Source organism: Myotis brandtii, unplaced genomic scaffold (genome assembly GCF_000412655.1).
Source record: "Myotis brandtii unplaced genomic scaffold, ASM41265v1 scaffold26, whole genome shotgun sequence".
Classification (NCBI taxonomy): Eukaryota; Metazoa; Chordata; class Mammalia; order Chiroptera; family Vespertilionidae; genus Myotis; species Myotis brandtii.
In genome coordinates, this window is record NW_005359880.1 from 312,901 (window position 1) to 336,203 (window position 23,303).

Genomic DNA, 23,303 nt, shown 5'->3' on the forward strand with positions numbered 1-23,303 from the left:
AAATCTTGAAGAAGATCCAAAGCTCTTTCCCACGTGTTCATAGAAGGATGGCTTTCTGATATATGCTGCTAAGGTATGAAGTTCCATCGAGCACAGGGCAGTACAAGAGGATGGTAGAGAGAAGCTATCCCTCGTTTTGTTTGGGGTTTGAATTAGAGCCTTAGGATTGTAGAGTTGTTTGGGGTCCTAGAGATCATTTTGTCTCACCTCCCCATCTGACACATGAAGAGTCTCGTTCAGAGAGGTGGCACAACTTACCCACCACAGTAGTAAAGCTAGGAGGAAAGCACAGCTTCCCTTCTGCCCAGGGCCAGTCACTGGCTCACTGTTCCCTCTCTCTCCCCTTTCTCTTTCTTGTAAGCATTCCATTGTTTGTGTATGGCCTGTGAGCCAAAAATGGTTTCTATATTTTTAAAGCTCAGATTTAAGAAAAAGAAAGTGTATGTAACAGAGACTACATAGCCCACAGTGCCTAAAATATTTACTATCTGGTTCTTTACAGAAAAGTTTGTACATTCCTGGCCCAAGTGACAAGAAATATGTTCCTTTAAGTCAGTGGTTCTCAACCTTCTGGCCCTTTAAATACAGTTCCTCATGTTGTGACCCAACCATAAAATTATTTTCGTTGCTACTTCATAACTGTAATGTTGCTACTGTTATGCATCGTAATGTAAATATCTGATATGCAGGATGGTCTTAGGCGACCCCTATGAAAGGGTCGTTCGACCGCCAAAGGGGTTGCGACCCACAGGTTGAGAACCGCTGCTTTAAGTGTCTCCTTTAGCTAGTCAGAGTTCTAGGTGGTCAGATAACAAGATTCTGTGCCTTTCTACGTTTTTTTTCTCTCCATTAGTCTGTTTTTGGATAGGATGCCTTAGTGAAACATAGTACCTTACAGGCTTTCCTTTATCCATAATATCTTTTCATCGAACAACCCCTAGAAATCAGTACAGCACTTATTACTGTGTCCTTCAAACAGATGTGAAAATCAAGCTGCAGGGAAGTTATGTCCAATGAGAGATGTATGATACACAAGGGGCACAACTGGGTAGAACCCAGATTTTTGGATCCCCTGTCCAGTGGTCTTTCAAGTTCAGCTGAATTTTCCTTACTCCAGGAAGTAGAATGATGTATTAAGTGCCGCTGATGATTTGCACTGGTCTGGAATGTCATGTCCTTCAAGGTGAAAAATAGTGGAAAATGTACACATTGCCTCAGTGTAACTGAGATATCTGAACCCCCAACAGACTCGATTTCCCTTCTACTCTCCCTCCCTGACATGTCTGGAAAGGCAGTGGCTGGTTCCCGGGTCACACAGGAAGCTTTCCTTCCCAGCAGAATTTGGATGGCTGCTAGGAGCCTTTATGATTCACCAGAGCACAAGTCCCCCCTTTGTCCTTGTCTGCTATTCTTTGGATTTTTTTTTTTTAACCCATAGGTTTGATAATGACAGTGAGTAAACCCTGTTATTTTGGAAACCTACTTCTGGGAATTGTAGGTGTGGACGTGAACCTGGCTTACATCCTTGAAGATGTGACGTATTACCAAGACTCTTTGGCTTCCTATACTTTTCTCATAGATGACAAAGGTAATCTGCTAAAATTAATCAGGGGAAAGAGGGATTTCTTTAGCAACCTGGAAAAAAAAATCCATAGCTATTCTGATCCTAACCAAGAAAGAAATGATAGTATTTCTACAAACACAGTGTAACTAGGACTACTACTTATAGTAGAACACCGTAAAGGTGGCTGAATGAATCCAAACAGTGTGCACATGTTCCTCTGTTGTCTGGAGGGGTAGGTAACAGTTATTTGTAACATCGGGAAATTAGACTTGAGGATTGAATGACACACAGAATGTGATCCTTTGGACTTTTTTGGTCTATATTGTTATCTTTGGGTTTACTAGCACTAAGGTTTATATGATAGATCAGGACATTTCATAAAATGAAAACCAAATGACCAGTACCTCCAAAATAGTCTTGATTAAACAGATGTCCGATAATTTAAGACATCTTTCTACACTTCAGGAGTTTTATACAAGAACACATAAACCAAGTTCAGTTTTTATTGGACTGGTGAGTTACATACTGAGAAATTGAGTGTTGGGCAGCCGTCCCAGACTATTCCATATTTCAAACCTACGATAGGCACTTTATTAGATTCACTACTTCCTACAACATGTTTTCCTTAGCCTGTGTCTGTTTTCTTATTTCAGGGTATACACTTATGCACCCATCTCTTACCAGGCCATATTTACTATCAGAACCCCCTCTTCATACTGACATCATTCATTATGAAAATATCCCAAAATTTGACTTGGTTCGGCAAAATATTCTAAGGTAAGGAAAAGGTGAGGGCTGTCCTACTGATTTTCTCTGAGAATAGTATCCTTTGAGGTCAAATATGAGTGTTTATTACAGGATATGAAACAAGTATATAAATTATTTTAATGTTATCAAAAGTATACTCAGTAATTTTTTTCCTAAGAATAATAGCCAAAAATATGTTTGCTTTGAATAATAGGTAAGGTCTCTTAGAACTGTTATTTAGGAGAAATGTCTTGTAAATCAAATTCTGTGTTTACATTGCCTTTAATTGTAAAATCAGATATATGTTATCTCATTTAAAAAGAATACTCCCATTGTACCAAGTTGAAAAATGCTGGCAAAATGAAAGGTGAAGTTGAGGCCCAGCGCTCCCACATGCCAGAAAATATCTTGGCAACCTAGTGTCCATTCCAAGTTGACAGCACCATCATACACAACATTTTCTCTTGAAATAAAGAACAGGTTGGATTTTTTCCAACCATGATCCATTATTTTGGCAGATGGTAACCTATAGAGAAACGGGTCTTTGTGCTCATTGGTTGTAAAGTAATAACTGAGTGATCTGAGACAACATCATTTCTGGAAAGAATTAGACTTGGGGGGCGGGGGTGCAGGGGTAGAGAGTCAGGAATGTTTTTAGTGCAGAGCCGACAGCATACTTTTACAAAATTGAAAATCTCACATTATCTCTTTCAAAAGTGATGAGCTTCATTGCTTTTCAAACTCAGGAGGTGTCCATTGACTCACAGCTTCTTCCCAGCCTTTAATTAAGTGCTTAATTTTATCATTGGCCTGAAATATTTCATTCTGTTTGCCAACGCAGCCTCCCTCTGGGCAGCCAGATTATCGCAGTGCCTGTGAACTCATCCCTGTCCTGGCACATAAACAAGCTGAGAGAGACCGGGAAGCAGGCGTACAACGTTAGCTACGCCTGGAAGATGGTGAGTGAGAGGACGCGCCGTTGCCTGAGCAGCCATGGGTACAGGAATTCCAGGGACCTTGGGTCGGATCATGTTACCAATCAGTTTTAAAGTGGTTGGAAAAAGAAGAGATACTCCAGATGTTTTATAATTTTTTCCCTTTTTTATTTATGAAACCAGTTATTATTCATGATAAATGAATCAAACTGGATATGCAGTAGACAGTAAACTGTGCCCTTCCCTCCCTCCTGGCTTTGACCTCCCATTCCCCATAAATAATCACTTTGGTCAATTTCCAGAAAATTTTTATGCACACACAGGTATATAGATCAGTGTATATGTCTATGTTAGTGTGCATGCACGTTTAATGGCTATGTAATTTATATAAATGGACACAGTTTTTTGAACAGTCCCTTATGTATGCACATTTAGGTTATATCCAGTGAATTTTTATCATTTTAAATTCAAATTGTGGAAGTTGGGAGTTTAAAAAAGAGATATGAAAACATAAATGCCCTCTGCTAACATATTCCAAGGGAAAGGAACTTTCATATTAGAATTTGGATAATTCACATTCATCACAAGTGCGTTGACACATTAGCCATAACGTGTGGTACCCATTTCAGCTTTTTTTTTTACCAGCCTCAGTCAGAGAGGGCGCCACAAAGAAATTGAATCTAAAACACACTGTCCATATGATTTATGTTCCTGTCCTTAACTCCCTCTTGGAAGCATACCATAACATGTTGTTATGGGGCCTTGATATTGTAATTGACCAAAGGAAGAGTGGACTTGTATTTTTTCATCAAATTTCAATCACTAAACCTCAAATGCAGTCATCCTGGATTCCTTTGGATGGCCATATCTGGTGTTTAACCTTTTGATTCCAAATGGCTATTTATTCATCCCTTTAAGAACTTCTTACTGAACATTTATTATGAGCTAAGAAGAATGAAAAAGAATGATGCTCTCTCTGCCTTCATAGAGCGTCCAGCCTAGTGGTGGATGCAGACAATTAAACAGCTTCAGACAGGTCTGTGTCTGGCTTAGGAATCGCAAGGATTAGGAGTAGCCACTGTGGTTTAGACATACTCTCCTCTAACCTTCTCATTTGGTTCTTAAAGCATCATAATGGCAGCAGTGATTTCTACATTGGAAACAATAGGCAACAAAATACTAAATGAAACTTTTTGAGAAACGTACATTTACAAGCCTAATCTACTGGTATTTTATTGTTTGACTAGAGGCCTGGTGCATGAATTCGTGCACCAGTGGGGTCCCTCGGCCTGGCCTGCGGGATCGGGCCGAAACCGGCTCTCCGACATCCCCTGACGGGTCCTGGATTGCGAGAGGGCACAGGCCAGGCCGAGGGACCCCACCAGTACATGATCAGGGCCAGGGAGGGACTCGGGAGGTTGGCCAGCTGGGGAGGGACCACGGGAGGGTTCCAGGGTGTCTCGCTCAGTCTCGATCGGCTGGACCCCAGCAGCAAGCTAACCTACCAGTCAAGTGTCTACCCCCTGGTGGTCAGTGCACGTCATAGCGACCGGTTTACTGTCTGCCCCCTAATGGTCAGTGCATGTCATAGCGAGCAGTTGAGCAGCCTTAGCATATAATTAGCATATATGCTTTGATTGGTTGAATGGACGACCAGACACTTAGCATATTAGACTTTTATTATATAGAATAGTACAGATTTGACAAAGGTCAAAATCTTTCTGAAATTCTGAGTCAGCTCATCTTCAGGAATTTTTTTTGAGAATGATTGGACCATCTGCCCTTATTTTTTGTATTAATAGAGTTTTTCAATAAAGATGAATTGTTTAATTTTCACATCAGAAAAGGTGAACCAGACACCAGAATACTTCACTGAAAAATACTTTTATATTTGAAATTGGAGATTGGTTACCTGCAGATATAACTGATTGAAAGCAACTCAGTTATATCCTGGGAAAATATCTACCTTTACATGTGTTGGCATTGAAAGAGAAAGAAGGAAACGTAGGCATTCTTTAAAACCTTCTTCGTAGAGTAAATAAACCCAGTGTTAACATTTTTTGAAAAAAGTATTATCTTCTTAAGATAGATGTTGTTATTTTTTCAGTGATACTGGTAAATTCTGGCCATTCTGCTCCGCCAAATAGGTGTAATCATGAAATCACTTCAGATAGTTCTGAGTTCTGAAATTGTCAAGAACATCACTATTAAGTGAAAAATGAAAGAGGTAATAATAAATAATGAGAGTTTAAAAGACTGGCCTGGTTACCCAGCAGGAAGAGTAAATATTTTTTTTGAGTTACTTTAGGGAGAAGGTACTCATCGTGTCCTCAGGAATAAAATGAATTCCTCTACTAAATATAATCCAGATAGACTTAGCTCATGCTGAGAATAATTGGTTACATTGCTTAGCATCCATACATGTATCGGACAGATATGGATGGATTATTTCACGGAATTAATTTAAATGGAACATGAGGGATTATGTTAGGAGTGTTAAGAGATTATGACTCTGTCACTGTGGAACCCAAGTCCATCTTCAAGCATTTGAGGAGGCTGCATGCTGTGAGGGATGGAAGGAAGTACGGACTATAAGACGGTATCACAGTGTTCCTGCACTGCACAGCCTTGCTTCCCTTCAAAACATGAATCCCATGGGCAGTCAGTGAGAAAACCACTCCCAGTCATGGGGAGCCTCTCTGGGTGCATCATAGTCCTGATGAGAACACAATAGAAAGGCCTGTGTTGAAATCTGTTTTCCTTTCTAGTTAAGAACTATTTATAAACATAAATAGTTATAAAGCATTCTGGGGTAACTTTGTCTTTAATTTTTTTCTAATTGTTTAATTACAGTTGATATACAACATTATATTGGTTTTAGGTATAACAACATGGTGATTCGACATGTATATACCTTATGAAGTGATAATCCCAATAGGTCCAAGACTTGGGTAACTTCTTATTTTTCTCTTCCAGAATAGACACAATTATAAAATGATGTTCTGGCCCGTCAGCAAAGTATTTATCTTTTGGTTCCTTGGAACACACAACCCAGGAAACAAACTCGAAGGATGACTCAGTGAAAAGGGAAAGGGGACGGCGTGAATGCCCCTTCAGAACACCCTGTCATTTTCTAATTTTGTGGGTGGAGGAAAAGGATTCAGTTCGCGAATCTAATTGAACATCCTTGGCAGGGGTACTTGAAAGCAATACCAGGGACATGCAGATTTCTCCTGTGTTTAAAAAGATTCTGCCACCATCCTCACAAACCCTAAATTACACTTAACGCTAACCTGCCTCGTTAGCATTTTCTCCGTGGTCATTAAGTAAACCCTTTGAGCTGCGTTATTTCTGACTTAGCTGGTTATCACTCTTTTCACTTATTTGCAAGCTACCTTTTAAATAGATTCCACCCATCTCCTGATGTAATAGACTTAAGTAGTTTAGCTCTCTGCTGTTTTTAAGTTAAGGAGCAAGGACTAAATAGCTCGACTTGCCTTTGCTACTTTGCTGGACAATTTTCCCAACAAATTTTAGGCGAGCATTCATTTCTAGGAGCAAAGTGCATTTGAAAGTGCTCTGATGTGTGCGCATAATAGTTTAGGCTAAGCTACAGCACATTGCTTCCCCTGGGCTGGAGTGGCAGGTCAGGCGGCTTTGTGAGGGAGTCACAGGATGTGTACTTGTCATGAGTGGGAGATCCTGGTCATCTCCAACCAAGCAAAGAGAAAGTGGAGAATATAATGAATAAACCAGATTTGGTATGGGCTGTGTATGTGGAGTCATAATTTGCTTTTAAAATAGGCAGCTCTAAAAACACTCATTGTGCCCAGCCGGCGTGTCTCAGTGGTTGAGCGTCAACCTATGAACCAGGAGTTCACAGTTCGATCCCTGGTCAGGACACATGCCTAGATTGTGGGCTCGATCCCCAGTGTGGGTTGTGCAGGAGACAGCCGATTGATGATTCTCTCTCATCATTGATGTTTCTATTTCTCCTCCCTTCCTCTCAGAAATCAATAAAAATATATTTTATAAAAATAAATATAAATACTCATTGCAAAAGCAACTATGTATTTTTTAATGCATCTCAAACCCCATAACGGTCGTGTTCTCATGCCATGTTCCTGCTTAAATAAGCAAAGGAGGTCTGGGGTCGCTGTGTCAAAGGGACTCGAGTTCGAGTTTCTAATCCCTTCATTAGCTCTGTGATTTCCTGTCCCATACATTCATTTCTTTCTGTAAGAAAGGAAAATAGGAAACATAAAATGTAATCTTTTGCCAGAGATAGTGTCTATCACCCCATCTTCATGTCTTTCATTCCCTCATCAAATACTTTTCCATGTGGGATAGAAGACAAAACAGAATTCGCAGGGACCTTCATTTTCTGTACTAGAAATTCTCTATCAATTTTTTTCAGGTACAAGACACTTCCTTTATTCTCTGTATTGTGGTGATACAACCAGAAATACCTGTCAGACAACTGAAGAACCTCAACACCGTGCCCAGCAGCAAGCTGCTGTACCACCGGCTGGACCTCCTGGGCCAGCCCAGTGCTTGCCTCCACTTCAAACAGCTGGCCACTCTAGGTAAAGTCTTGCACTGCTCAGCTTCCTCTGTGGTCTTACTCATAACAGTTCGCCATACATATCAGTTTGAATTTTTTAAAAATGTGCAGGCCTGCAGTGCCAGTTTCGGGAGGGGCACCTGGCAGAATCACACAACATTCCTCTCTGGAGGAAGGTATTCCCGTCCTGTTAGGCCTCAACTATTCTTACTAATTTGTCTAACGTCCAGCACCGTCAGAAATAACTAGGCCACAAGGAAACAGGACACCATGACTGAGAACTAACAAAAGGAATAGAAAGTGACCCATAGTTTTAAGGGGGGGGGGAGACACATATGTAATACCCTTTGTAATACTTTTAGCAAAAAAAAACAAATAAAAATTTAAAAAAAAAAAAAAAAAGAAAGTGACCCATAGATTTAAATGAGATAGGACACAGGATTCTAAAGCTTTTAAAAATAAGAATGAACAATGAAAAATTTCAAAGCCGAAAATGAAGTGTTCATGATTTATCATGTAATTCACTGAGCATTTCTGTCTTAATAGAGAACAGGGCTTTTCCTCTTAGATAGGATCAACAATGACATACGTCTTAGGTAACTACTACCTTTCTACAGGCTTTCGTTTATGCCAAGTTTGGCTGTACCCGTCTGCGAGGATCTTACTTTATTTTATTTTTGCATTGACTCCAATATTCCATTTTTCTTCCTCGATACTAATACCAGGGTGAACAATAATAGTGAGCACTGAGAGCACTTGCCGTGTGCCGAGCACCGATCTGCGTGCTTTACATTTAACTCATTTGCTTTACATAGTATATTAGCTGATATAATTCTCACCATAACTCTGTAAGGTTGGTGCAATTATCCCTCCCCCCCCCCCCCCCTTTGCAGATGATAAAAACACCACGTACAGTACAACTTTTGCCCAACATCACGCAGCCAGGAAACGGTGGAGCCCAAGTTCAACCCAGTCTGGCTCCATGTCCTGTGCTGCCTCCTCGATCCTCATACGTACCAGACCACATATCAGGCACTTGCATATATTTGTACGTGTATCTCTTCTGGTTCGCTCATGATTGTAGCCCCACATCGAGTTCTTTGCTTTCCCTTGGGAGACTCTAAGCCCCCACGGCGGACAGGGTGGCAGGGCCTTAGGGGTGCTTCTGTGGGGGCCTGAGAGGAAGGCCCGGCGTTCTCAGGCCTGCTTTGTCTGCTGTCTTTCAGAGAGTCCAACCGTCATGCTGTCTGCTGGCAGCTTTTCCTCCCCCTACGAGCACCTCAGCCAGCCCGAGACAAAGCGCATGGTGGAGCACTACACAGCCTACCTCAGTGACAACACCCGCCTCATTGCCAACCCGGGGCTCAAAGTGAGTGCTGGCGTGGGGCCCCATCCCGGGGTGCCCTGTGCCCAGGCCTGGAGGACCTGCTGACTGTGAACCTTGGACGTGGGAAGCCCAGGCCTGGATCTGTGCCTCTCGGCTGGAGAGCCAGAAAGACAGCATGTGGCCGGGGGAGGTTGACGGTGATGCCCCTTCTGATGGATGAAGAAGCCCGGGAGCCAGATGAACAAGCTCTTTCAGGCCTTAGATGCACGAGGGGTTTTCTGGGGGGGGGGGGGGGGGGGGGGGGGGGGTACTTTCCCAGGCCTGTTTTTCCCAGGAGAGAGAAGAAAAGTACCCCTACTGTCTGTTGAGATCACTATGATGACGTTTAAGGAGCAGAGATTTAGCTGCTGTGTGTGTGTGTGTGTGTGTGTGTGTGTGTGTGTAGTGCTTCTGTAGGGTCTGTCCTCTTAAATGCAGAAAGCCTCGCTAGGATGAACAATGGAGTAAATCCCATTGCCACATCCACGGACTGCATTTCAGTAAGCTTTTGTTTCCCCCAAGTGTGGCTGTGCCCATCTGTTGGGGCAAGATTTGGAAGAAGTAATTGGGCCTGGCTTCCCTGCCAGAGAGCGCTGGGCAGCGCTGCCAGCGGTCCCCTCTCCTTTCATGTGCGTCTTAAAGGATCCCCGCTATGTCTTCCTTTGTCTCCCAGTTCTCTGTCAGAAATGAAGTAATGGCTACCAGCCACGTCACAGATGAATGGATGACACAAATGGAAATGAGTAGCCTGAACACTTACATTGTCCGCCGTTACATAGCAACACCCAATGGCGTCCTCAGAATTTATCCTGGTTCCCTCATGGACAAAGCATTTGATCCCACTAGGAGACAATGGTGAGTTTTCGGGGCTTCCATTATCAAAGGTTCCCCCCCAAACCCTGGAGAGACATGATAAGTACATACTATAAAGCAACTTCAGGCGGTCACACTAAAGAAGGTACTTTCATGGCAGTGAAAACATGTTTTTGAATAGTGTGTTGTTGTTTTTAATGTACTAACAACAGCTTTGTGGGTTTCCTCTGTGTACAATGTTTTTATCTCTTCATTGAAATGTTGAGACTGAAATGCTTTATGCTCAGCCATTTCCATTCCTAGTAGTTCGTTGGATTCTACCTTGTGTGCAGTGTGTCTGTAGTGGGTATACTTAATGTCACTGCGCATGATTATGGCTTCCAATTACAGCTCAGGTAAGACCTATGGAAAATAAACAAGTATGAATTCAAAAACTTTTTTTTTTACTTCTGGGCTTTCTTTTTCTCTGATTTTCAAAAACAAATGCTAGTCAGGTGGTATAGCAGGGGAGCAATTTGGGCATAAAAACAAGATTTCTAGTCTTGTGCTGCTTGGTCACTAAGTCACTCATGAGTCGGCTCTTGTTTTACTGCCTGTTCCCCCACCCTTCCCAATCCAGGATGCATTTTTATGTGCCCAATTGTATTTGTTTCTACTTTATTCATTAATTTATTTTTATTTTAGCCTCTAAAACATATAGACCAGTGATTCCCAAAGTGGGGCACCCGCCCCACGGAGAGGCAATTTGACTTTTAAGAGGGGCAATTCCAGAGGTATTAACAGTGAATTTTTTGCATTTGTCATGGTTCTAGGGGCCCATAAACAGCATATAAATATGTATTATGACATATTTATGCATTTAAGTTCTCTATTATATGTTTTGAAACTATTTGCTATTTTTTCATATCACTTCATATTATTATTTAACAATTTCTTAGTGATTTCTTCCTCAGTACTTCAACTGTTCTTTCGTTCTTTTATTTTTCTCTTTCATGGATGCCATGTTCTTTGGAATCTTGTTTAGATCAAGTTAATGGTTAGACTTCTTCCACATGAACAGGAGTTCGCTTTTTGAATAATAAGAATTATATGTCACGGGGGGCATCAGGATTTTAGAGATGCTTAGGTGGGGCATGGCCAAAAAAAGGTTGGGTGCCACTGATCTAGACTATAGGTCTTGTTAAAAGCTCAGACATATCCTGAGTTCCGTATCTTTTTTAAAGGAGAATTTTAGATTTTCTTGACCTCTTGTATTGATGCTACTATGGTCAGACATAAAAGATATGAACCCTTTTGAATTTTATTGTAACATAGGCACTATTTATAGTAAATACTTTTACCATTTTAAACTTTTTTTTTCAATTACAGTTGTATTCAGTATTATTTTATATTAGCTTCAGATGCACATTGTAGTGGTTGGACAATCATATACTTTACAAAGTGTTCTCCCTGATATTTCCAGTGCCCACCTGGCACCATACACAGTTATTACAACGTTAGTAACTATATTTCCTATGCTATACTTTGCATCCCCATGACTATTTTTTAACTACCTATCTGCACTTCTCAATCCCTTCACTTTTTTCACCCAGTCCCCCATAAATATTTTTTTGAGTTACCAGCTCCCTTTTCTTTGGAATTCACAGAGTTGTTCATATCCTAAAGTAATGTAACTTTCTTTGGTCTCTACTAGGTATCTCCATGCAGTAGCTAATCCAGGGTTGATTTCTTTGACTGGCCCTTACTTAGATGTTGGAGGAGCTGGCTACGTGGTGACTATTAGCCATACAATTCATTCATCCAGGTAATATTTTCATTAGTTCTTAGTCATTTCTTGAACATGGCAAGGGTATTTTGAAAATTTAAATAGGTTAATGGCAAAAGCGTGGCCTTTGAAATGAAGCAAGCTGAGGTTTGATTGTCTTTTTTTTAAATGTTTTAATTGATTACAGAGAGAGGAAGGGAGAGGGAGAGAGAAAGATAGAAACATCAATGATGTGAGAGAATCATGGACCAGCTGCCTCCTGCACGCCCCCTACAGGGGATCGAGCCCGCAACCGGGCATGTGCCCTTGACCAGAATTGAACTCGGGACCCTTTAGTCCGAAGGCTGATGCTCTGGCCACTGAGCCAAACCGGCCAGGACTTGAGTGTCTTCTTTAGCCGTGTCCTCTTGGATTCCCTGGGCTTCCCTCTGCCATCTGTAAAATGGGGATAATACCACCTCACAAGGCTATCGTGGTTGAGTCATGAAAAGCTCTTAACCTGTTCTTGGCAGCCAGGATGATGCTTGTGAAGAAGAAAAAGAAGGATGTTAGATTCACTAGAGCAGTTTGTAGAAATGCCAGGCTTACCCCAATCAAAGAAATAGCAATAGGAGCCCTGACCGGTTTGGCTCAGTGGATAGAGTGTCGGCCTGCGGACTGAAAGGTCCCAGGTTCGATTCCGGTCAAGGGCATGTACCTTGGTTGCGGGCACATCCCCAGTAGGAGGTGTCCAGGAGGCGACTGATCGATGTTTCTCTCTCATCGATGTTTCTAATAAAAAATATAAAAGGAATAGCAATAGGAGCCTGACAATTAATCATTACCAGAGAGTGTTTTCTGAAAGAAGGGAGCGTTCTTGGTGAAGGGAGAAAAGTATCAAGACATCACATTTATTTCCTCTTGTATTGCAGTCTAACTCTAGAACCATATAGGAGTCTGTTGTTTTTATTTTGTCCTCCCACTGCCTCCTGAAAAATAAAAAGGCATTTTAAAAATTGATTTTCCAGGAATGGTATAAAATGTCAGTATCACTGTAAATATATTTAGGGTGCTGTATATTTCCTGCTTTTGAAGTTTCAGTATTTAAACTACAAATGTCAGTGAAATGTTGGGTGGAGAGGCAAGTCAAATACATTAAACTGTTTTAATCCCTTCATTATACAAATAGCTGTTTTTCCCTAGTGACCAAGAAAGACCATATTTTGACGAGTACCTATAATGATACCTTAAAATTTATGGGAGACAGATCTCCTTGCTCAACCTTATGCTTCTCACTGGTGCTCATTATATACCAAGTGATTGACATTCGGTAAATTCTTCTAAGGCAGGTTCATTGGGAGTAAGAATTTGGAAGCAGCTCTGTGTGGAATTTCAATCATGACCTGTGTCTCCGTGGAAAGCAGGGCCCTGACGCCAGCCAAGTGTTGATTCCTTTGCAGGGCACTGTATCTGTTTGGCTCAATCAGCTGCTCCCATCATATAATATTTCACATGTAAACAAGGAAACGCTCAGTTAGAACAGATTTTTTTCCATGCTTTCATTAACAGACCATCTGCTAGGCAAACGCCTACTATTGTCTGAATAGCAAGGCTTGGCATCCCTCCTACACTGATCAGTTGAGAAAAAGTAAACAAAGGTGATTTCTTTGAGGGGACAGCAGTCACCTTGGCCTTTGAGGACAATGGAATGGGCTCTGAAGGATATTATTGGGAGGCAGGTCGCAAACAACGACCCGTGTGTTTCTTCCTTAGTCTCTGGCGTTCCATCAGGCTTGTCCCACCTGGCCACTCATCCACACCCCTTAGCTCTTCCTTCTACCTTCTATACAGTATTCCTTTTGTTGGTGGAATGGGGTTGCCACAGGAAGGTGCAGGTTTTTATGCTCATGTGCATATGCACATATACATGTTTTTGTTGGGGTTTGAATGGGTGGAAGAATTTCCATTGAGTTTACTTATAAATATTTACGGTGTTAGTCCAAATGAAGCATGATGGAAATGTGATGGGCTTTCAAATGAGAAATACCTGCATTCAATTTCCTTATTTTGGTTAGTTTTTAGAGTGTGTTTAAACTATACAAGGTTAGTTGAGTGTAGCAAGAGTTAAATGGCCATTTAAATCCTGGGTTCTGTCCACCAGTCCCTCAGTGAGAATGAATTCCAGGAATAAGTACCTGCTCTTGCCTTGATCAATGTACAGTCTTGGGGACTTGTTATTTGAACATTTTTCTCAGCTGAGCGTGCTTTTCTTATTTAAAGCCATGTACTTTTCATTCAGCACAGTTTATCATGCAAGTCAACCACCTCTTCTGGTTCTCAAGCAAAGCCTCTGTAGCTTTAATGGGTGTATTGGTAGATGGGCTCTCTGCAAAGGCAGTTTTTCTCAAATAATTCTAGTGAATCTGGCCTCATGTGCCAGCTTGAGAGCCTAACCTCCTCCTCAGATCTGATTCTGCTCTAAAAAAGTAGATTTGCCACTTCCTATTTGTATGACTATAAACAAGTTCCTTCTTGTCTTGGTTTCTTAACCTATGAAAGGAATATTTGGTTCTATCTCAAAAGATTCTTCAAGGATTACATTAAATAATGCATGTGAAGCTCTTAGAACAGTGCCTGGCACATGGTAAGGGCTCAATACATGTTATATACTTATTATTATTATTCCCTGACCTCCTGGCCTCGTATGCACAACAGAGACAATAATGCCCATGTTGAATGAGGTGATGTGTGTAAAATGCTTAGCCCTCTACTTGACAATATCGAATCCCAAATAAATGGCAGTTATTTTGATCATCATTCCATTCGTGCTTTAAATTTCTGGCATTTTCATAGGTCAGAGGAGAGAATTTAAGCCGATGTTCAGCTTATCAGGAGGTGTCGTCATTTATCGTTGGTTTATGGCAGTGGTTTGGCTGATAGCTTGGGGAGGAGCTTTTCTAACTCAACGCTCACTTATCAGATTCTTCCAAGAACATCATTAGTGGCCTGAGAATTGAGGTGTGCCTCTTTGGAGAATGATAATGCTGATAAAGATGATGAAGTACAGTCAGTGATTAGGGACTGATCATTTGAGTCCTTGGCAGAGAAAATCTCACAAACAGCGTGGTCTATTGTACGTAGAAATGTCAGCGTGGTTTGATTTTTCTATGGTAATCTTTGAGAGTTGCTATGGTAACAGTGTACATTTTTGAAATGCAGGTAAAATATGGATGTTAGACTTAAATGGGCAATATGCATGCTTTTACTTCAGCATGTGGATCATATTGGAGCAGATGACAGTCAAACAGAGGACATCATCTTAACTTGTCCCAAAAAACCTGAGTTGTATTTTTTACTGAGGTAGCTGAAGTAGTGTAGAAAGAGCCAGATTTCCATACTGGACTCTGTATCATAAATAAAAGGTGATCAATCTTGTTTAAGTCTTCTAACCATGCTAAACCTAATTTTTCATTTATTAAGTAGGAACTATAATTCCTTTCTGACATCTTTGTAGGAGATGAAATAGATCATGTAAAATTGCTTGGAACCTCTTAAGGAGACAGTGTAACCTAATGGTTAGGGGCGTTATATACTTTGGAGTTGCAGACACTGACTTTAAATTCCTGCTTCCACTAGTTGTTCACTGTGAGACTTTGGCCAAATACTTAATCTTCCCAAGCTTCAGTTTCCTAGAAATGATAAAGCCTCATAAGTTTTCTGTGAAGACATCATTGAAATGATACCAGAGTGCCTATCAGTTGTGACTATTCAGTAAATGGTAGCTGTTACTATTATCGTAATGGTGGCTGCTATTTAGACGCATCACTCTCCTGGACAACCAAAAGAGATTTAAATTCCTTTTGACTGATTCTCCAGGAAAACATTTGCTATGAAGCACAAATCCCATGTAAGGTATTAAGTCATTGATTTCTTTCACGGTGGAATTTAAGTTACTTCAGTAATAATGAGGCTCTTATTGAGGCAATACCCTCTCAAAGATAATCCCACACGATCCTCCCCATCCCATGCCAAACACACTTTGATAGCAAAACTCTGATAGAAATTTTAGTATGGGTTATGGTCCCTTTTTATCAGTGGTTATTTTGGGAGGGGGTTTGGAATGGGGATGCGGTCTGGGGTGATATAAGTTAGTTTCAATGTTGACAGTAACTAGAAGGAGTCAGTTGTCTACATGGCAAGGCTAATTTCACTCCCAAATTCTGATTTTCCAAAGGAGGATTTCACCTGGGGAAGTTCCTTCTGAACTTTCCAATTAAAATTTTTAAGATTTTTGTCAATAGCATTGCCATTTTTCTTTTGGTGTTTTCTTTATAAAGAGATCAGTTGGGTGGACGATGATAATTATGGACTCTTGGAATGTGCCGTGTTGGGTCAACCTTGAAAACTCCCAGCCACAAAAGGGGCCACGTAACCAAGCCCTTTCAACTGCTCGTGGACATAGATTAAGAAGAACCTAGGTTCCAAGTGAGAAGCCAATGCTTCTGAAAGCCAATTTCTCTGAAAGAATAATGAATTCATGCTGTCCACAGCTGAGTTTTAAGTCCTATATAGTTTTTTTTTTAGAATAACTTTTACTAAAACACCTTATTGGGTATTTTTTATATGTTTGGCAGCTTGCTCAGTACTATAAATGTACTACCTAATTTAATAGCTTTATGAAATAGATAATTAGCCCTAGCCGGTTTGGCTCAGTGGATAGAGAGTCAGCCTGTGGACTGAAAGGTCCTGGGTTCAATTCTGGTCAGGGGCATGTACCTTGGTTGTGGGCACATCCCCAGTAGGGAGTGTGCAGGAGGCAACTGATCGATGTTTCTCTCTCATCGATGTTTCTGTCTATCCCTCTCCCTTCCTCTCTGTAAAAAAAAAATCAATAAAATATATTTTTAAAAACGAAATAGATAATTATCCCCACTTTCAGATGAGAAAACTGAAGCTTAAAAGGTGAAGTATTGTCCCAGGAGCCACAAAGATAGAACCCAACAGGGCCAGGATTTGATCCCAGATCTGCTTGATTCCAGAGCTAAAACGGTAGCACCATGTTGTACTGCCCAACTTTGTCTTCCTTGGCACTCCTGTTTTTGAGACTAGCATTTTCAAATGGTGAAAGATCTAGCCTATGAACCAGGAAAGTCTTGTTCTAAAATATGAGTTGTGTTTTGCATGGATACAGCGTCAGTATTACAGAAGGAAAACTTGTTTTTACTAAATTTTTTGTGTGACCTTAACACTAGTCAGTTAACCTTTGGGAGATCTCAGCTTCTCTACCTATAATGAAGGGGATGACTAGGCTCCTTGTCTATAGGTTCCCAGTTGTGAGGAACCATAGTAGCCATGCATCCAGCCTGCTACTTGATGCCTATTCCCTCCCACCCTCGTGTTCTTGCCAAAGAGTAGTCCAGTCATTGTCTGAACATCTGTAGTCAGGACTAGCTAAATTCCACAGCTGCACCTTATTTGGGCTGGTCTCTTTTTTTAGAAACTTCTACCTTTCGTCCTAACTTTTCCTCTCATCACATCTCCATGCTATGCTAGCTCAGTTGTTTAGTTGATTGTTTTTATAAGGGTGGAAAGTGTGGAGGAACAGTAGGCATGCATTTCTCATACCATACAATGTCCTTATGATGAGCATGGCTTTTACCTTTAAATAACCATGCCTCCTCTTCTCTTTGATCTTGTTCACATGAAGTACACAGATGTCTTCTGGTCACACTGTGGCTGTGATGGGCATTGACTTCACGCTTAGATACTTCTACAAGGTTCTGATGGACTTACTGCCTGTTTGTAACCAAGATGGCGGCAACAAAATAAGGTAAGCTTTTGGGGGGCACCATTTCCTTCCTAGCTGCAAAATACAAGGAAAATGATGTCAGGTTTCTCTAGTTAAATGGCAACTACAGTGTCATGGTCAGGACCATAAATTGAATCCGTGGTCTGAGTGTTTTATTAAGAAAGTTTTTCTAAGACGCCAGTTGTGATTTAGACAAACAGATCTGGCTTATAACAGAGAGAATAACTGTGGCACAGGATTCTCTGAAAGCTCTTGTTTCTTTAGAAGTCAGTAATTAGAGGGTTCCTATGTCTGGGGTGTTAGAAAGACCAGAGGGTACTCTTGGGTAGCACTTTTGATGTTAACTTAGTTATTAAACCAAAGTCCTTGTGAGATATTTCAGATGCTTAGATTGTTCCTTTCACATTTCCCCAGAAAGAGGCTCATGGAACTAAAAGTCTTTTCCTCCTGAATTTCAAAAGAACATGTCTGATCAAAGCAAAAGCATTCCCTTGATTTAATGCAGGCCACTTTTAAAAATAGCGTTCTTATTTCAATCTCATGACCCATGCTTCATATCACCGCTAAGATTCACATTGGCCCTTAATGGGGAAATACAGGATTCATGGCAAATTGTTTTGAAGAGTGTAGAGTAAAATAGAGCAGAATATAGTCTTGATTAAAGCAGTTCTGGCTTTACTTATTTAGTATTTCCATCCAATATATTTTTTATGTCTCCCGAATGTCATAGTTTATGTATGCTTATCATCGAAAGGAGAAATTGTATGGTTTACTTCAAGTGTGTGCCTGTAAACATTCAAGGCCACTCTTTTCAGGATCTCCCTCCTCAAAATAAAGAATTAACTTCTTGCTTATACATCCTTGCCAAAGATCTTCGAGCCCATCTTCCTTGGACTGGGTGGTCACATTCTGTATGAACTGTAGGTGACGTCAGAGGCAGATGTAACGCTCTCATCTTAAACTGATCCACCCCTCAAGAAGGATGTACCTGTTTACCTGACTGCCAGTCGTCTTCCATTTTATCAATGAATATTTATTGAGAACCTGGAATAAATGCAACTTGTTTTAGGGCTAGCAAGACCAATGCTCTGTGAAAGCACAGAAAAACAGCTCCAGCGACTGAGGGTTGTCACTTGTGTTGGTGCAGGTGCTTCATCATGGAGGACAGGGGCTACCTGGTGGCACATCCGACCCTCATTGACCCCAAAGGCCATGCGCCTGTGGAACAGCAGCACATCACCCACAAGGTATTTGTTGCGAAGCCGGTAGCTCAGCTCTCCCGCAGCCTGCAGCTCATTAATTACGTGGCCTGTGTCTTCTGCTTGGCCTTCTTAGGAGCCCCTGGTAGCAAATGACATCCTGAACCACCCCAACTTCGTCAAGAAAAACTTGTGCAACAGCTTCAGTGATAGGACAGTACAGAGGTTTTACAAGTTCAACACTAGCCTCGTGGTAAGTCTATTCCTTAACACTCTCGCATCTCTTCCCACTGTGGAATGTAAAGTAGAATAATGGTGATGTTTATCTTGCTCTTGGCTGTTGCATTGAATTAGAATTATAGAATGACAGGACAGGACCCGAGTCCAGCCCCCCAGTATGACAACGGTGGGATATAAAGCCCAGAGTAGAGAAGTGACTGTTGTAAGTGCTCCCACCGGGTACTTTGTTTCAGTGTTGTTTGCTTAAAGACACTGAATGTCTGCTAACGCCTGTCCCACTCTCTTGTCTGAATACATGCGGCACCGTGTTTCTCTCTTCCTGTCTTCTAGACATCACTCCGTCTCCTGAAATTTGTAAAGCTAACTTAGGTTAGCTCTTAGTCTTCTACCCTGTAAGATGGGAGTTCTCATGTACATCACCCAAAAGTCCTTTCTTTTCTTTAGCTTAGAATACTCTATGATTTGAGGGACTGCAAACTTACCTAAATAAATTTGTAAGTAATCCTAGCTGGGTGAGCACTAAACAGGTAAAGTTGGAACCAACAATTAAAACAAAAAATTACCCAAAAGAAGAAAGCTTTTTATTTGAAATAGGTATTTACATCACTAAATGTATAATTAAAATTGATTTTAAAGATATTATAGCTTAAATGAAAATCCTAATTCTACTTAGTCTCAAAAAAAGCAACAGCAAAAACAGTTTTCTGGAGGAACAGAAGAATTTTTTAAATGAATATGTGAAAAGGAGAGTGTGTTCAGAACAAGAAAAGTGTTATTCCTCCGTTCAGAGCCCATGTCATTCTGAGGAGCGCGCTCTCCAGAGGGGACATTGACAAACCTGAGCGTAGTCGGAGGGAAGCTGCCAGGGAAGGTTGTCCTATGGAAGTCTAACTTACCCGGTATCTACTATCATTTGTACAAAGATTTCACATGGAAAATAATACAATAATTAATAAATAATAATGCAAGAATAAACTATGTTTTATGTACTCACAGCTGTAAACCTGCTTTTGCCGACCCCTGTATGAATTAGGATCATTTCTTAATGGCATCAGTTATTCCAAAATGGACCTGGAGCATTCCTGGCTATTGGAGCTAACAGGATGCAAAGCCTATACTATTGCTTATATTGTAGAGGCCGGCATTTTCCAGGCAGTGGAAAATTTGCCTAGACCTCTAAGAACCCATTCAGCGCCGCGGCTCTGAGTTAGGCGTATCCTCACCACGCACGTGTAGGGCATGCTGGCATGGAAACAAGCATGCCTTTAAATAATTGGCCTACTACATAGGGTGCACGTGTAGGCAAAAATGGCCACACTCAGTGTTACAATGACACCTTTGAATCTTTGATTTTCTAATATGGTGACAACATTGGCAACTCAAACTGGCTATCATACTTCCTTGTTATAGAATGAAGAAAAGGGTGCTTGCTTTACTTGCATTGTTTAACAATTCTGGAAGCAGGACCCTGGCCTCTTAAAAAGGCTTTGGTTTTAAAATAATTTTATTATTCTAAAAGAACAGATGTTTATTATCTAAAGGGAGGGTGCAAATGCCTGTTTTCTGATTATTTAGGTTTGCCTTTGAATAAATTCTGAACTGTTCCTTACCGGAGAGTTGTCTTTTATTGCTTCTTGCATTTATTTTCATTGTATGATATATTATTGTGTGTTAAGAAGGAAAGAACAGATTATAAAAACAATCATGAAAATTTTATTTTATAACTGTAGCTAAAAGAATAAATGATGTATATACAGCTGTTAAATGAGCATTCTCTATGATGGGATTGCAAATAATTTTTATCTTCCAACATTTTAACATAACTATGTCCTACTTTTGTAATCAGAGACAAAGTGTTATTGTACGCTGTTTTCAGCAAATGGTTCAGAGGTTGTTTTCACCGTGGTAGGGCTGAGTTTGTGCGTTGTTGTCTGTCACTTTTGACACCTCGGTTGTCTACAGGGGGATTTGACGAACCTTGTGCACGGCAGCCACTGTTCTAAGTACAGACTGGCGAGGATCCCGGGAACCAACGCGTTTGTGGGCATTGTCAACGAAACGTGCGACTCCCTTGCCTTCTGTGCTTGTAGCATGGTGGATCGGCTCTGCCTCAACTGTCACCATGCAAGAATAAACTATGTTTTATGTACTCACAGCTGTAAACCTGCTTTTGCCGACCCCTGTATGAATTAGGATCATTTCTTAATGGCATCAGTTATTCCAAAATGGACCTGGAGCATTCCTGGCTATTGGAGCTAACAGGATGCAAAGCCTATACTATTGCTTATATTGTAGAGGCCGGCATTTTCCAGGCAGTGGAAAATTTGCCTAGACCTCTAAGAACCCATTCAGCGCCGCGGCTCTGAGTTAGGCGTATCCTCACCACGCACGTGTAGGGCATGCTGGCATGGAAACAAGCATGCCTTTAAATAATTGGCCTACTACATAGGGTGCACGTGTAGGCAAAAATGGCCACACTCAGTGTTACAATGACACCTTTGAATCTTTGATTTTCTAATATGGTGACAACATTGGCAACTCAAACTGGCTATCATACTTCCTTGTTATAGAATGAAGAAAAGGGTGCTTGCTTTACTTGCATTGTTTAACAATTCTGGAAGCAGGACCCTGGCCTCTTAAAAAGGCTTTGGTTTTAAAATAATTTTATTATTCTAAAAGAACAGATGTTTATTATCTAAAGGGAGGGTGCAAATGCCTGTTTTCTGATTATTTAGGTTTGCCTTTGAATAAATTCTGAACTGTTCCTTACCGGAGAGTTGTCTTTTATTGCTTCTTGCATTTATTTTCATTGTATGATATATTATTGTGTGTTAAGAAGGAAAGAACAGATTATAAAAACAATCATGAAAATTTTATTTTATAACTGTAGCTAAAAGAATAAATGATGTATATACAGCTGTTAAATGAGCATTCTCTATGATGGGATTGCAAATAATTTTTATCTTCCAACATTTTAACATAACTATGTCCTACTTTTGTAATCAGAGACAAAGTGTTATTGTACGCTGTTTTCAGCAAATGGTTCAGAGGTTGTTTTCACCGTGGTAGGGCTGAGTTTGTGCGTTGTTGTCTGTCACTTTTGACACCTCGGTTGTCTACAGGGGGATTTGACGAACCTTGTGCACGGCAGCCACTGTTCTAAGTACAGACTGGCGAGGATCCCGGGAACCAACGCGTTTGTGGGCATTGTCAACGAAACGTGCGACTCCCTTGCCTTCTGTGCTTGTAGCATGGTGGATCGGCTCTGCCTCAACTGTCACCGGTAAATATGCTATGGGTCCTAGTCTCTGCTTATCATGCTGTTGAATAATTTAACTGATGCCAGTCGTTCTGAAGGGGCATCTGCAGAATAAACAGAAAGTGCTGTGTGTGTCCTGGAGAAAAGGGAAGTCCTGGTTACAGAAGCATTTAGAGCTATGTTGTTTGCAGCAGCCTTATCCAAAGGGCAGTGGGTTGAGGCCAATTGTGTATCTAAACTTTTGGTCATCATTTCGTCGTTACCGTCCATGTTCACTAGCTCAAGTGTTGTTTGGTTTGTTTTGTTTCCCCTGGTATGTGAACAACATGTACTTTATTATTGACCTTCTGCATGGTCACTTTCTCTTTGCTTTTCAGAATGGAACAAAATGAATGTGAATGTCCCTGTGAGTGCCCTCTGGAGGTCAATGAGTGTACTGGCAACCTCACCAATGCAGAAAACCGGTAAAAAAAATTTATGTACTATATATGGGGTGTTCCCCAAAAAGTGTGTACATACTTTAACAGCTGACAGCTCAGTTTTGAAACTGAAATGTATTTTAACAAACACTATCTTTATAATTATTCAAAGTATATATATACATTTTTGGGAACAATATATATGCTGTGAGTCTTGTTTATAGATTTGTTTTGGGTTGGGGCATAAGAAGATGATTCATTCTTCTGATTTAACTGTTCGGTGAGCCACATTTCAAGTTCCATAGCGCCTTAAAATGGGGTCCACTTCCAGGTTTCAATGTAAATGCTGTGGAAGATTAACAGTATATGTGCTATACACAAAAAATACGAGACTGTTACAGGCATGCGCTGAGTGCCTACCCTATGGCGTTTATTTCACGTACATTAAGTCACTTAGTTTTCTAATTAACTGTGTGATAAATATGTAGGTATATATAATACACACATGTGCACACATAACATAGCATTATTTATGTCAAATTACAAATTTTAAGACTACTTAAATAAATTGTGGTAAGTCCCTTTTCTAGAACTTAAAAGAAAGAATATTGTGTGTATGCATATTAGTACAATTGACCCTTGAA

At 40.7% G+C, this 23,303-nt stretch overlaps 1 protein-coding gene across 1 annotated transcript in view; it reads left to right on the plus strand.

Annotated features, from left to right (window-relative positions):
• CACHD1 (cache domain containing 1) overlaps positions 1-23,303 on the plus strand; it is a gene marked incomplete at its 5' end in the record, with an annotated part of 228,885 nt that overhangs the window by 178,690 nt on the left and 26,892 nt on the right. The window contains 12 exons of the mRNA XM_005868055.2: positions 1,439-1,588; positions 2,218-2,341; positions 3,153-3,270; positions 7,664-7,832; positions 9,037-9,179; positions 9,850-10,031; positions 11,683-11,793; positions 17,441-17,563; positions 18,690-18,789; positions 18,878-18,994; positions 22,104-22,264; positions 22,618-22,704. Of these exons, the coding sequence (XP_005868117.1) occupies positions 1,439-1,588; positions 2,218-2,341; positions 3,153-3,270; positions 7,664-7,832; positions 9,037-9,179; positions 9,850-10,031; positions 11,683-11,793; positions 17,441-17,563; positions 18,690-18,789; positions 18,878-18,994; positions 22,104-22,264; positions 22,618-22,704 (1,585 nt within the window). The remainder of the gene's footprint in view (positions 1-1,438; positions 1,589-2,217; positions 2,342-3,152; positions 3,271-7,663; positions 7,833-9,036; positions 9,180-9,849; positions 10,032-11,682; positions 11,794-17,440; positions 17,564-18,689; positions 18,790-18,877; positions 18,995-22,103; positions 22,265-22,617; positions 22,705-23,303) is intronic.